This window comes from Rhodamnia argentea, chromosome 5, assembly GCF_020921035.1.
Source record: "Rhodamnia argentea isolate NSW1041297 chromosome 5, ASM2092103v1, whole genome shotgun sequence".
Classification (NCBI taxonomy): domain Eukaryota; kingdom Viridiplantae; phylum Streptophyta; class Magnoliopsida; order Myrtales; family Myrtaceae; genus Rhodamnia; species Rhodamnia argentea.
Window position 1 is genome coordinate 5190733 of NC_063154.1, and position 14646 is coordinate 5205378.

Below are 14646 nucleotides of genomic sequence, written 5' to 3' on the forward strand. Positions count from 1 at the left end.
TCCACATCTGTATACCTTTGTTTTTACACTTGATTATCTTGTTAATCATTGATCTCGTTTGCCATTAGCAGCTACTATATGAGATTGTAACTTTTTAGTGGTAGTGAGAGTTGTGTGGTCCTATTATGGGCTTCATGAGTGAAGAAGTCTGGATGCTAATTGAGTTTTGGGAACTGGGATTTTCTTCCTCAGTGAAGTCATTTAATTTTTCCAATGACTTTGTTCTGGGTGCGCATCAACATCACATAATTCCTTCTAGTGCTGTTCGATTCACTACTGACAAGGTTTAGCCAATTCATGAACTATTCCATGTGATCGTTTGGAGGATTGCCTCCTCAACTTTCAAATTTTCCTGATGAAAATGTGGTGATTAGCAAACTGCCCCCTTCATCGAGGGACTGTTTCACTCTTTCAATGATAATATTAATTTTAATGACAGAAATTTTACAGACGCGCTACTCCATTTCCTGTTAGGTATAGCATGTTCGACAGAGGAGCATATTTAGATAGTGTTATCCTTGGTGCAGAATGCTTTGCCAGATTTGTGGTCAATTCTTGTTGAATGAAGTTTGGCTTTTTGTTGGTGAGACTGCTCAACCACTGATTAAGAATGAGAGGTTGTTTCTTCACCCTCTTGAGGTTGATGGGTCCATAATGTTATTTCCTGAGTTGCCATTCTCAAAAATGTATTTGGTTCTTGCTTTCGTTAGGAGGCAATCTGGATTCCCATATATATGAGTTATCATGCTGCAATAAATAACCAAATCTACCTCATGATTTGCCTTTCATGTATCATTGGCGTTGCTGTATCTGCTCCAACTCATCCCAAATTCATTCTTGTTACATGGTTTAGTCGTGTTTGAGCTTTATTTGGTGCATTAAGGAGATTATCGGACTAGACTGGCCTTCTACGCACACGTCTTCACTAAGTAATGCTGTTCACTTACGAAAATGTGGTAATTCTCGTGTTTGGTAACCTATTTCTGTCATCTTGAGGACAGACTCTCATTGCTCTCATAGATGCACGCACTCATGCACCCACAGGGCCAAAGGCAGAGAAAGAGAACCGTTCTCAGATCGGGATTGAACTATTACAGTTTTTCTTTTTCGGGCACATACCTGCTGTCTTCCGCTCTCATGCAAACTCTTCCTATCTGATATTTTTGCTGAATATTTGAGGAACTTCCTTACAGCAGCAAATAAGTCACAGATTGTCATGACAGGAATGGCTGCTATCGTATGGAGTCAATGCGTCACCCCATTTGGCTTTGTACGGTAGCACTATCATGGTCATTTTTGTTTTTGCTCTGCACCAGTAGCAAATTCTTGCCAAAAGTAAAATGTGGCAATTGTGCTTCTACTTTGATTACTGGCAGGCCCGCTGTCGGTCCCTTTTTTTTTTTTTTTTTTTTTTTTGTGATTGTCAGAAAATTTTTGGCTGACGGCTATATACAGCACGTTTTTACTTAAGGAAACTGATGAATGCTCAACGTCTTTAGTCACAGAAAGTTCGGGTGGCATAGAAGAAGGTAAGTATTGTCTGCTCATAAAAGAAATCTGGAACTAAACTCTGGCACTACCCTGTCAAAGAATGCTGCAGTTAAACAAAAGGAAAGGGACTAACCAAGATGCTAATCTCCAGAATTCAGGTTTGTAGACAGATCAGTGAGGTTGAATTATTCAAACCTTCATGCGTAAGGATTTACAGAATTGGCTCTTCCCTTGGAGTTATATTTCCTCTTCTTCTAGATTGATCATTTTTTTTTTGTCAAGTGCAAAAAGGTTACTGTGGCCTCGATACGGCAAACTCCTTTCCCTCTTGCACGTAATTCACCGCCACTCGGCTTGTATCGTCGCCTTGTTTTCCTTGAAAATCTCAATTTCCTTCAATCTTGTCCGACAACGCCCTCACAAACCTCTAAATGACTAGAAAAAGGTTCCTGAAGGCCTTGACCGCTCAATTTTTGGGAATACAAAAGAGCTCAGATCTGTTTGATCTGTTGTCCGTACCATTTTATCCAGACAGTTTTGGGCGACACGGTGCTTCGACGTGTGAAGATGTTGAGAACCCAGTGAATGCAGCCGAGAATGCCGATACTAGCCTCAAGATTTGGATACGTGATTTTGATGAAACAAAGTCGAGCGAGCGTCCACGGTGCGTGCGAGTTTAGATGAAACACTTCTCGGGCTCCGTAGCTATCGGCACATGCTTTCTTTCATATACCCACTTAAAGATCTGTCATCACACATCACCTCCCAATGCGTCTTCGCCGTGCCTTTGATTCTTAAAGCAACATGCCGTCCGCCCTTTTCATCCCACCTCCCGCGGTGTGAGCTTGTAGGGTCTAGTAGAGAGGCCAATTCATGGATGAGCTGCTGAGGAGGCCTGCATTATAAAAGCTGATGAAGTTCTTGGAGTTTGCTTTGAAGAGAAACAAAACATTCTACAGCATCTCATCGCAGTCTCATGTGAGGGACATTCCATGATGTCTCTTAAAGATCGTCCTCTCTTGCTTCTCAAGTAGTGAGAAGAGACGGCGAGAGCTTGCGCACTCGAAAAAGTTGTTTCGCGATGGAAACAACAGGTCCGGCAAAAAAAATAATAAAAATGGATCCACCTGAGGACATTAGCCAAACCCAAAATCCACCTGAAAAAGAAAGGAAGGAAGAACAAATCGGGACTTTGATTAGCGTTAGTCAACGCAGGCCAACCTGTGGTTGGAGTTAGTGATGATGCGCGCATATAATACGAAAAAGAGCAAATCATGTTCGACTTACTTTGATATTTCTGTTGGGACTTCATATCAACTTTTCGTCTTCTTCTTCTACTGCTGCTGCTGCTCTTTTAGCTTTTATAGTACTCTGCGACGGTAACTTCTTCGCGTCGGATTAAAAATCATTACTGTTTTGATCAATTAACACGGTCGAATTATCCTATAATGTGATAAATTACAGAGGAGGATCCTTTTGCATTTACCTCAATTGCCGTAATTATAGTAGTTCGATATAACTTCACATTAAAAATTGAATAAGAGAGCGTGTGGAGAACATGTCCGTTTTCCTACAATGTCCACCTGACAACTTATCATGTTTAAAGCTTTTTTTATGTCTTGTTATCAGATGATATAATCGTAATTTATATGAAAAAAGAAAAAAAGACATCCTCGTCAGAATTTTTGAAAATCTTCTTTCGGTTGAGGAAGGCAGGTAATTGTACTTTTAACCGGGGGGGACCACTCCAACTCTTTAACTTCTACACCTTAAAACAAATAAAATTTGAAATTTGTCCACCAATTTTATTTAACCACGAAAACGACGTGCTAACAAAAATCTTTCTCTGACAAAAAAATAAAACTAAAAATCATTCACCAGAACAGAATTCAGCCGTGACCGACCAAAATTGCATTCCCAATTGGAAAAAATTACCGAAAAACTGCGGATCACAATTTAGTTTAGTCCTAAACCTTTTAATTTGATCAAGTTAATCTTAAATATTTTGATAATTTGCCACTTTAGTCTTTCCAATCAATTTTGACTTGAAAAACATTGATGTGAAAGCTATATGTCATATGTGTCACGCTCATAGCCAACACTGTTATTAACAAATTTTGTCATTTTTTTTTCTTTTCTTTTTCCCTTCTTCCTCTGTTGATCGCCAAGACTTGGCGACGGCTGGCGAGATTCGACCTTGCTAGGCCCACCTAGCCTTGAGCAAGGTTCGCCCTCGCTAGATCGGGCAAGGTCGACCCTCGCCAACTTCGAGCGAGGGGCGACTCTCGCTATCCCTCGCCCGTGGCTCGGTGGATGAAAAATAAAAAAAATGTAAAAAATATAAAAAAAAATTGTCCACGTCAACAGTCATAATTGAAAGATTATAAAAAAACTTTAGAACTAAATTGATCAAATTAGAATGTTTAAGACTGAATTAATATTCATATAATAAGTTTAGAATTTCTTTTCCTCAAGAATTGCTATGCTCTTGGAGCCCTGCTCTAAACGAAGGTGAAAAATTACGACGTATCAAGATCCTTCGAGATGGAGGAAATGACGCGATTTCCATCCTTTCGAGAATGAAATCGAACATAAGGATGATTACATACATTATGCAGTCCACAAAATGGGTCCGACTCGAAGCAGCTTTCGATTAACGAAATGCTTTGCACTGTGATTGTTCGGCGTGCGTGCGATTTTGGGTTTGTGTGGATGGAAGAGCAAAACTGTAGGCGATGTGAAATTCATATGGTGGGGGTGGTGTCCCACGGTGGCGCCACCACCGACATCGGTTTGGTGGCCGCAACGGGCATGCTTTTCATGTGTTCCGGCCATTGAAGCCGATACATTCACGGTTTTTCTGAGGTTGTGAAGGACTCTCATTAAATATTCTTCATTGGAACCGGGTGAGGGCAAAGTCCTACCCCCCGCCAAAACAGAAATAATTCCTTGCGGTGGACTAATTAAATGGAGAAACAAAAGCGGTTGTGGTGGGGGGTGGGAAGTTATTTCATTTTTATTCCGATTTCGTAACTAGCAATCACGGAATTCCGTCCTTTTTTTTTCTTCTTTTCCTCAATGCACAATTGATTACATGTTTTATCGGTGGAGAGCCTCGGAGAAACTCGCCGAGACCATCGCATCGACACGTGCGATCGTCAAACTTTCGGGATGCTCGCTCTGGCGGGTCCTAAGCGCCTCGTTATATTCATGTGATTTCACCCTACCTATCAACTCAAAACTTCGGGTTTGGACATTCTATCATGGTATCAGGATCAATTCACGTGCCGCTCTTGATGTGGCTTTCACGTGAGGGGTGTTTAAATACCGGCCCACGTCGAATCGATTTAGCCGCCGAAATTTCGCTATGTCATGTTCGTGCACGAAGGGATAAAAAGAGCAGAAAGAGTTATATACCTAAATGCCACCAAAGGTCAAACCTAACGGATACCGAATATGGCTTCAGGCCCCAAAAGAGTATTGTTTAGTTTCAACCTTAATGTGTGGGAGGACCTGCTTGGTCTATAGGCTTATGGAGCTGCATCCTGATGATTGCTGTGTGGCTCCCACTTTACAATATATAATTCAAGAACAAGCCAAAAAAAAAATTAAATTGTTAAAAAAATAAAATAAAATAAAATAAAAGGGGTAGATGAAGTCCAAGAAAGCAAGAAACGAGGAGTGGAAACATATCCCCACGAAACCCCCAAGGAAAGGGAAACAAGCCTCTAAAGAAACAACATTATCAATCTCTACAAATCAGCTAGATAGATTGATATAAATTTTACCATAATTTTTCTCGCCCGTGTTATTACGCGCGGTTCATTCTTCAGCCACATTACATTGATCGAGTGTGACGATTTTTTTTTTTAATCTTATTATCATGTAAAATTGATAAAATAAAATAAAAAAGTCGTCGTCGTCGTTCGACCAACAAAAAAAAAAAATCCGAGGAAAAAGAAAGTGGATTGATTTTGTAGAGAAAGGTAAGGGAAGGGAAGCAAAGTGAGGAAATGAGATCAAATTATGAGGGGAGGGGGTGGGTGGGGGCACGGTGCTTATGAGACTTTACCGTTTTTGATTTGAGAGGGGAGGGAGAGTTTGGTCCAAAAGGGAGAAGGAAGGAGAGAGAGGCGGTGGGTAGTTTTCAAATTGGGCACACCACATCTCATCTCATCTTATTGAGAATATGATTGTCATCACTGCTAATTATTGTTGATTATTAGGAAAATATTGTTATTTTCTTGAACCTGAACACAAATCTTGAAAGCTTTCCCTTGCCCTCCTCCTCTCCCCTCTCACTACCCCTTCTCTCTCTCTCTCTCTCTCTCTCTCTCTCTGCCTCCCTGGTTTCCTCTTCCCAGAATCACTGCATTGTCGCCATTGTTGGCGTTCCAAGTTTTCTCTCTCTCCTTCCAGAATTAGAGGGGGAAAAGGCTGTCACTTAGTTCAATACTTTCTGCTGATTTGATTGTGCGTGATGACTCTCCGTAACTGAAAAAAAAACAGGAAATTCTTTGCTTCCGGGAATTTGAATGCTTATGCTCTACTCCGCGACCATTTTCCTTTTTTTCTCTCGAGCGTGAGCGAAGAGCAGGAGAAAGAGAGAAAAGGAAAGGGTCTTCTTCTTTCACCTGCGCCATTCAAAACGTCGCCGCAAAGGTGGCATTTTTTTTGTTTTCAATTTTTAGCCCCCCCACCCCCCTTCTTCTTCACCTTCCTTCTTGCTAGTTCTCGTTCCCTGGTGATCTGGGAACTCACTAATTGTTGTTGAATACCAGGGCTTGGGTACTGGCAATGAGGGCGTGATACGGGGAGAACCCGACTTGGGTTTTTGAGATCTGGCTTCGTTTGTCGGATCTTGGGCTCGTTTCGAACGACCCGTCATATGTTGAATGTCTCCGGAGCTGTTCTTGCCATTAGGGTTTTGCTCGCGTCTCCGCCATGGCTACGAAGCGCGCTTACAAGCTACGTATCCTTGAAAATTCACGTGTGTTGATGCCATGTTTTGTGGCTGCAAATAGCAAGATGAAATGCGATTCGGTTTGCTGCTGTATGTGAAACTTCCTTGTTTCGTGGATTCGGACATCTTGTATTTCAGTTGGGAATCATCGGAAGTTGTTGTATTATTAGTGATATTTAGGTTTTCCTTAACTTGAGCTGCAAAAACAGAGGAATTTGTAGCGCATTCTGCAGCAGTCAATTGCCTCAAAATTGGAAGGAAGTCATCGAGGGTTCTGGTCACCGGCGGAGAAGATCATAAAGTCAATCTCTGGGCTATTGGAAAGCCCAATGCCATACTGGTCAGTTTTCTACGGTCACACTGTTGTATGAATTACGTACCAATTATCGACCATCTGATGGATTCTTCTCTAACTTTGATTTTATGCCCAAATGATGGTGGCATGTACCTAGTGCTGCTGTGACGATGTGATACTTATACTCCTTCGTCTTGACACAGTCATGATATACAGAGTGTGACTCCAGTATGTTCCTTTTATACCTGGTCCATTAACCAAGTGAATTGGAAGCTTTCGAGTTTCTGATGGTGGATTAAGAATTAGACATGTTTGACCAAATTTGAAATCCCTTACCATTGATCTGGCAGCTTATAGATTTGAGTTAGGTACTCTTCGTAGTTCATCTTCTTTCCCAGTGGGAAGAGGTTTTATATGATTGCTTTCATCAGATAAAAGGATTGGGCACCCTAAAAACTGGCCATGCTAATTAGGATCTGCCTTTGATCTAAACAGCAGGTCTAATTTTCATTTCTTGTGTTCAGAGTTTGTCTGGACATAGCAGTGGAATTGATTCAGTGACTTTCGATTCTTCGGAGGTGGTTGTAGCTGCAGGAGCAGCAAGTGGTACAATCAAGCTTTGGGATTTAGAAGAGGCAAAGAGTATGCTCATCTGTTTCTTAAGCAGTATCTCAAACTTGTAATCTGCAAGTTATATCTTAGAAAACATGTCTTTGCTTATTTGTTTTCACATCACATTGATGTGTAACAACGAGTTGTGACGTAATTTTCTCTGCAGTTGTTCGGACTCTCACTGGTCATAGATCTAATTGCATATCAGTGGACTTCCATCCTTTTGGGGAGTTCTTTGCATCTGGTTCTCTTGACACGAACTTAAAAATATGGGATATCAGGAAAAAAGGTTGTATCCACACTTACAAAGGCCACACTCGCGGGGTCAATGCAATTAGGTTTACTCCTGATGGTCGTTGGGTGGTTTCTGGTGGAGAGGACAACACTGTGAAGGTTATTATTATTATTTTTTTTTTTTGTATTCTATAAATTGTTTGTGAAAATAGTTCATGTGATAAAGTACGTGATCATTCATCTAGGTGTCTTCTTCTGGTAATAGTTAAGAAGCATCTTAATCCCTGGATGTGGTAGTTGGACGATGATTGTGGAGGCTTTATAGTTAATTTGCGCTGTGGTTCAGTCTCGTTTACATGTTTTTAATAGGGGCAACTGCACATCTGGAGTCTGGTGTGATTTGTCGTATAGCGAAGGGAGCGTAGATTCTTTTAGAAACGAGCACACTTGCCACTTGCTGATGAAATTTGTAGGTTACTTGGTGCAACACTGACAGTCGGCAGATGACTAGACCTACATTAGCTACATAATTGGATAGCTCCGAAACAATTACCAATACCTAGAGCCTATATCATTTTATGGGTTATCACAATATCTAGTTCTGGATATGGTGACTGAGACTGCAGTTCCTTGTGAGTAATGAATGCATGGTTTTGTCTAAGGAAATGTGATGTAGGGTCTGATTTATGGTGATTGCCTGAGTTGCGCAGATGATTTGGATCATGTTGATTGGAGGAAATGATGTTATCAATATGTTTATTATGGTTGCTTAAGAATATATGGCTGATTACATTTCTGAATCCGATTAATAGCTCTGGGATCTGACGGCCGGAAAGCTACTACATGATTTTAAGTGTCATGAGGGCCAAGTTCAGTGTATAGATTTCCATCCCCATGAGTTTTTACTGGCAACAGGTGAGATACCGTTCTGCTGCAATTTTGTTCAATGCAACATATCTCTTTATGTTTCCACTAACTGTTTGTATGTTCCGGCTGTTTTACAGGTTCTGCTGACAGGACTGTCAAATTTTGGGACCTCGAGACCTTTGAACTGATTGGTTCCAGTGGACCCGAGGTAAGAGTTTTGTCTGAATGATTTTTTGGTACATAAAGAGGAGTTAAATTATCGACGGGTCTTTAGTTTGACGTTCTTACGAACCATATGGCATCCCAATAATATGACAGAGCACTGGAGTACGTTGTTTGACATTCAATCCTGATGGAAGGACCCTTCTTTGTGGATTGCATGAAAATCTTAAGGTAACAGTGCTACAATTTAATGTTGCAATGAAAAGGTACATGGTTCATTATTGATTCTTTTGTTCCATGCTTCTTCATAGGTTCTTTCCTGGGAACCAATACTGTGCCATGACACTGTAGATGTGGGATGGTCTAGATTATCGGACCTTAATGTGCACGAGGGAAAGCTTCTCGGCTGCTCATTCAATCAAAGTTGCGTTGGTGTTTGGGTTGTTGACATCTCGGTAAGTTGCACGTACTTTGTGCGCTTGGTTGTAGTCTAAAGTTGCTTCCTGTGTCATATTTGAGTTTTTAAATGATGTGCTCTCTTTCACCTCTTTTCAGCGAATAGAACCATATGCTGTTGGTAATAACAGATTTAAAGTAGCTCCTGAATCTAAAGCTCCTACAGTAGGGAATCTCTCTGTACTGAATGAGAATACTGCTAAGGCCAATTCAGGGAGGTTATCTGTTTCCCAAACTTCAGATTCTTTAGTGAAGGAAACAAAGTCCCTGGGGAGATTGTCGGTTTCTCAAAATTCAGATCCTGTTAAGGAGCAGAAAAGTTTGGCATGTAAGACATCTATTTTTACTTTTTGGTTATATTGCTTTTGTATCTGGAATGGAGTTCAGAATATGACAATTTTCTTGCTTTGCATATGCCTAAAGCCACAGGAAGTGTACCTGGTACTCCTCAAAGGGTCAATATAAATGCTGGCTCAAAGGTGGCTCCAGCCACCTCAGTGACAGCTCAGATCGCAGCAGTTCCAAGGAGGAATACTGCGAAGGCCAATGCTACAATCAGTCTTCCCAGCTTCAGTAAATCAGATATCGTACCTGTCATTGTTCCTAGAACTGACACTAGATCAGAACTGGCTACTGAATCCAAAAAAGAAGTTGATCTTGCTTCAAGAACTATGCCATTTTCTTTGCAGTCAAAATCAATTGAATTACGAAGGCTCTCAAATGGCAGAGACGAACTAGATCAGCCAACAGTCTCAGGTCAATCTGAAACAGCTGGCCCAAATACCAGTTCATTGGGCCACATTACAAATAGGAACATCTTCTCTGCAGCGAGAGGCCCAGTCCAAGGCTTCTCTACTGCTGAAAGAAACACAATGGATGATTCATCTGGTTTTCCGAGCAAGCATGACACAAGTACAATAATGGATGCTCCGGCTGATTACCAGCGTGAAAATTGTATGTGTTCAATTATCAGAAGAAGAATGCTTTCCGATATTAATTGCAACCCATAGTTGTAGAGTATTCATTCTTGTGTAATTTCAACGCACCTTTTCACTTATAGCGGCCTGTTCCACAATGTTATGCTAGTTTTGCTGGATTTTATTGCCAAAGAATTGCTTCCAACTTGGTATGGACCTGTTCTGACATCAAAAGGATCATTTAGAAGATCAGAATTTTAAGAGGGAGGTAGAGTAATGCAAAATGAGGAAATTATGCACCTTAGTATTATTTGGTAAATGCACAACGAAGCCTGATAGGTGAATAGAAGATCCTCGTAATGGAGAGTGGTATTAGTCTGGCGAAGTTGATAAATGTGCTTTACTGATATATCATGTGCATATGTAAAGTGAGCTGGGTGCAGAAATAGTAGCAAGGAGCTATATTAACATCTCCTGGAAATTCAGATTTTGGTCCAAAAATGACAACTTGGTGAATTTTTTTTGAGTTTGTTTCCCCTCTAAAGCCTAGGATCTGGTTAGACTCCTTGAACTGCGACAAAGCTATTTAGTGAAAGAGTTAAGCATCATATGCTGAGATGTGTTGCAAGGAATCACAGCTGGATGAATTCTTTCCACCTTAATGCAATAATTGATGGTCTCTGTGAAATCTATAGCCAGCTACAGGCAAAAGTGAGAACTGTCATGTGTTTGTTGGGTTTCACCTTCATAATGTCCACCTTCTGCCTATTAGATAGCTGGAGTGTTTGGCTTCCAACTCTTTGGATTATTGAAGCTTGGATCTGCAAATGTGCATTTTTTTTTCCTTAAAATAATGATTCTCAATATCGAATCTTTTGTTGCAGATGAATCTCGTTTGCAGAAAGCAAACAGAGCACAACTTTTTGTGGATGGACAAAGGGGAGGTACATCCTATTTTCAAAATTTACTTTGTGTTTGGGCATTATAGGAGGTTTGCTCATATAATCTTGTCAATATCTAGGGCGAATGCGTTCCCTTGTTAATTGGGAGAAAAGAGAGAAGATTAATATCGACGGACCTACACCCAGCATTACCTCAAGAGCGGGGCCTGGTGTAAATGTGCTTCCTCTTAGTGTGGTAAGGAAATGCACTAGTTCTTCACTGGCCCTCTCTTTCAATGTTTTGTATTTCCTTCCGACAGATTTCAACCTGTTATTCGTTATTGGAATAAGTGTCATTATATGCAAGAATGGGGCAACAATGCATTCTGTTTTTCTTTTTTTGAGCAAATGCACCTCTGCAGTTGCATGTATGTGGGTTCTGATACCAAGGAGGGTTCCTATAGTAGCTTCTCTCTTTTTTTTTTTTTTTTTAGCCCAAATAGTATCTTCTCTTGATTTGTCTGTTTTTGGAATTTTTCATTGCGACTCTTGTGGTGGATAAAACAAAGAATGGACAAAGATATTGCCTTTTTGTTGTGGGCATTTAGGACTTTTGTTTGATTTTCTTGGGCTGAAGTCCAGTTTGGGGAATACGAAGGTATGGTTTGGGCAATTGTGCGTAGGCCCTTGCCCACTTTGTTTTGGATGATGCTCTTAAAAGCTTCCATTTGGATGGACTTTGCCCACTCGAGATCAAGAGTCCAGGGAGGGAGGGAGGGAAGAGGCATGATCTGGGTTTTCCGGGTTTTCATAATACAGTGTGGTGTAGCATACTCACGATGTCGCCTTGTATGAATATAAATTGGGTTCGTCTTTGACAACTCCTGTTGTGAAACAGAGAGGACATAGATCGTCAGCTGAGAAGGAAACAGTTTCTGCCAGTGATGAGGATGCCATCGCAGATGTGATGGAGCATCATGACCAATTTGTTGGCTCTATGCAGTCTCGGTTAGCCAAGTTGCAGGTACTTCATATAGGTCACTGTCATGATTTAAATAGCTGTATACACTCAAGTCTTTGAAAGTTATAATGTGGTTGTGAACTCTATGTTTTGGTAAACAACAGCCTATGCATTAGCCCATCTTGTCATGTCAATAGCTGTATAAGGCTGGAAGTTATGAGGAGCGTAGTGGGAATCTAACACCATAGAAAATGCTTTTCACTCTCGAATCTGCAAGCTGCAGATTCTTAATCAATAGGACATTTGCTCGTGTTTTTCAAAGTGCTAAGAACAACTTGTGGTGACTATCTTTCTCTGCTTGAATGCTTATCTTAGAGGTCATGTTAGAGGGGGAGATTTAAAGGTAGGATGTGAGTAGTATGAGCTCATCTCCCCTATTCAGCAAGTTAAGGGATGTCCTCCAAAAAGAAGTTGTTAATTCATTTTCGGCCTTTTTTTTTAAGTTGCATTCTAGTATATAATTAAATGTTAATATTTATTCGCTTGTATGTTCTATGGTAGTATGGATGGGACTTACATGGTGGCATGTTATCATGTGGAGATCTCGGTGGTCCTGACACGAAAATAGTTTAAGCTCACGAGCATAGCGTTGCGATGATGTCATCTTGTCATTAAATGCGACAATCATTTTCTGTAAATTATGTGGTAGGTCGTCAATGGATTCTGGGGAAGAAGGGATATTAAAGGGGCTATTGGTGCTATGGAGAAGATGGCTGATAATTCTGTGAGTAGCTTTCCAGTGACTATTTAGTGTTTTTTCTGACTGTTGAAGAAACATGGGATTGCCTCATGAGGTCTTAATTAGCATCCTTGTGTTAACCACTCTTTGTCCTAAACTGCAGGTGCTTGCTGATGTAGTTAGTATAATGACAGAGAAAATTGACATGATTACTCTGGATATGTTCACTTGTCTTTTGCCCCTTCTGAATGGACTTCTTGAGAGTGACCTGGATAGGTGAGTAACAAGTGCTTAATGGTTCTTTGGTAGCAGCTTTACTCCTCATCTTTGCATCGTCAAAACGGTTTATTTTCAACCAGATTCTGGTTGTGAACCTTGATGCTGCGATTTTTTGTTGCTGCAGCTTCTTTTCATTTTGGTGTCCCTGATTTATTTCTCGCTCTTCAGCTTTAATTTTTTTAATATGTGAAGGTATCCACACCCTTAGATGCCATGATCATGACTATGATGAGACCTTTTCACTCAAATCTTCAGCTTAGTTTGTTTTGCGTAAAGCTACTCACAGTAAAAGAGCATCCTCGTTTCTTGTGATTGGTGAAGCATCAAAAGCTTTCATCGTATGCTTCACTGGCATTATAGCTATCATAGTGCGTTCACTTTTCTGGAGATATGTAGCTTTGGTTAGACAAATGAAATTCTGCATTCATGTTGAACATGACACAGGATCAAAAGAATGGCCTGACGCCACGCTCTTTATGAGCAGTCTTTTGTCTGATTAATCATGCTGTTCTTTTGCCTCTTTTATGTTCCATAATAAAGACATTTAATTTTTCTAAAAGCTTCTAACTGTGCAGGCATTTGAGCATCTCTGTGGACATACTTCTCAAACTGGTCAGAGTTTTTGGTTCCATGGTTTATACAGCAGTATCGGCATCAACGCCTGTTGGTGTAGATATTGAAGCTGAACAAAGGTGTGTGCCTTATCATCTTGTTCAGTTCTTGAATGTTCTTGGGTAGAATCTTCATCCAAAAACTAACTTGATGGTGATGCTGGTGGATTGGGACAGGTTGGAACGTTATAACCTCTGCTACGTAGAGCTCGAAAAGGTCAAACAGTGCTTGCCTGCTCTTACCAGGTTCATTTTAATTTTCCTTTTCTGAAGACCTTGTTATATGCTTCTAAAAAAGCCATAGAAGTGACGATGTTCTGATTTTCTTTGTTCATAGAAGAGGGGGATCTGTTGCAAAGTCCGCGCATGAGTTGAGTCTAGCTCTTCAAGCAGTTTGACGAGCGCAGATCGGCCAACTAGATTTTCACTCACGGGCTTTGTGTAGGATACATTCCCCATGTATCTTGAAGGAAGTGAATGTGATTCTTTCAAGAAATTGACCGCCTCGTGGTCAAGCAGCGGCTACGGGTCGATGATACTTATTTGCCCGTTTCACAGTGCATATACTGAAATGTGGAAGCATTAACCTCACTCTAATATAACTACCTTAACCGGAGTGGATGGCCAAGTACTCTTCATACAAGTGCCTGGTGGTTTTCGTGCCGGCACCATCGTGGCGAATGTGCTTTGGCAGTGAAGACAAGCAGTCAATATTCACACTAACCCATTGTGAAGCTCAGTTTGTAAGTTTTAGCCACGAGTGAGCGTGTATTTATCGATCTTTTTTTTGGGATACGGGATCACAAAATTGTCAAACAATCATTTGTCGGAAGATGTTCATCAATTAGTAAAAAGTTGCATTATGAATCCTTCTGTTGTTGAATATTTCTTGGAAGCTTTTTACTTTCTCCGTCCTGAAAGCTTAGGGGTACCTTGCAAATTGGCGAAGTTAGCGTAGTTTCCAGTGTTAATGGAGATCAGAACCTCGCAGCGGAGGTAGGATGAGTGATCAACGGAATTTGAGAATGGTTTCCAGGTGAAACTCTGTTGCAAGCTTGGCACGCTCGAGTTGTATAACTCTGACGTTCAATGAGGTCTTTTATCGATCCGTAACGAATGACTTGACCCCAACCTAGTAGTCTTTGTCGAGATTAGTTGGCGCATGAGTCTGACGGTCA

The 14646-nt window shown here is 40.8% G+C and overlaps 1 protein-coding gene across 2 annotated transcripts; it reads left to right on the plus strand.

Moving 5' to 3' along the window:
- Nucleotides 1–5728: 5728 nt before the first annotated feature.
- Nucleotides 5729–14337, plus strand: LOC115751965 (katanin p80 WD40 repeat-containing subunit B1 homolog KTN80.4). Of its 2 annotated transcripts, none has more exons than XM_030689988.2 (19): nucleotides 5729–6153; nucleotides 6273–6463; nucleotides 6664–6794; nucleotides 7274–7391; nucleotides 7528–7754; nucleotides 8408–8510; nucleotides 8600–8670; nucleotides 8781–8855; nucleotides 8936–9079; nucleotides 9180–9408; nucleotides 9504–10034; nucleotides 10882–10941; nucleotides 11019–11134; nucleotides 11777–11902; nucleotides 12549–12623; nucleotides 12742–12854; nucleotides 13433–13549; nucleotides 13646–13714; nucleotides 13809–14337. In XM_030689988.2, the coding sequence occupies exons 2-19, from the start codon at nucleotides 6436–6438 to the stop codon at nucleotides 13864–13866; spliced, it is 2391 nt and encodes a 796-aa protein (XP_030545848.1). In that variant the 5' UTR covers nucleotides 5729–6153; nucleotides 6273–6435; the 3' UTR covers nucleotides 13867–14337. The 2 variants fall into 2 exon arrangements, with proteins under 2 accessions (XP_030545848.1, XP_030545840.1); XM_030689980.2 differs by having other exon boundaries at nucleotides 5730–6153; nucleotides 13806–14337.
- The last annotated feature ends 309 nt before the right edge of the window (nucleotides 14338–14646 follow it).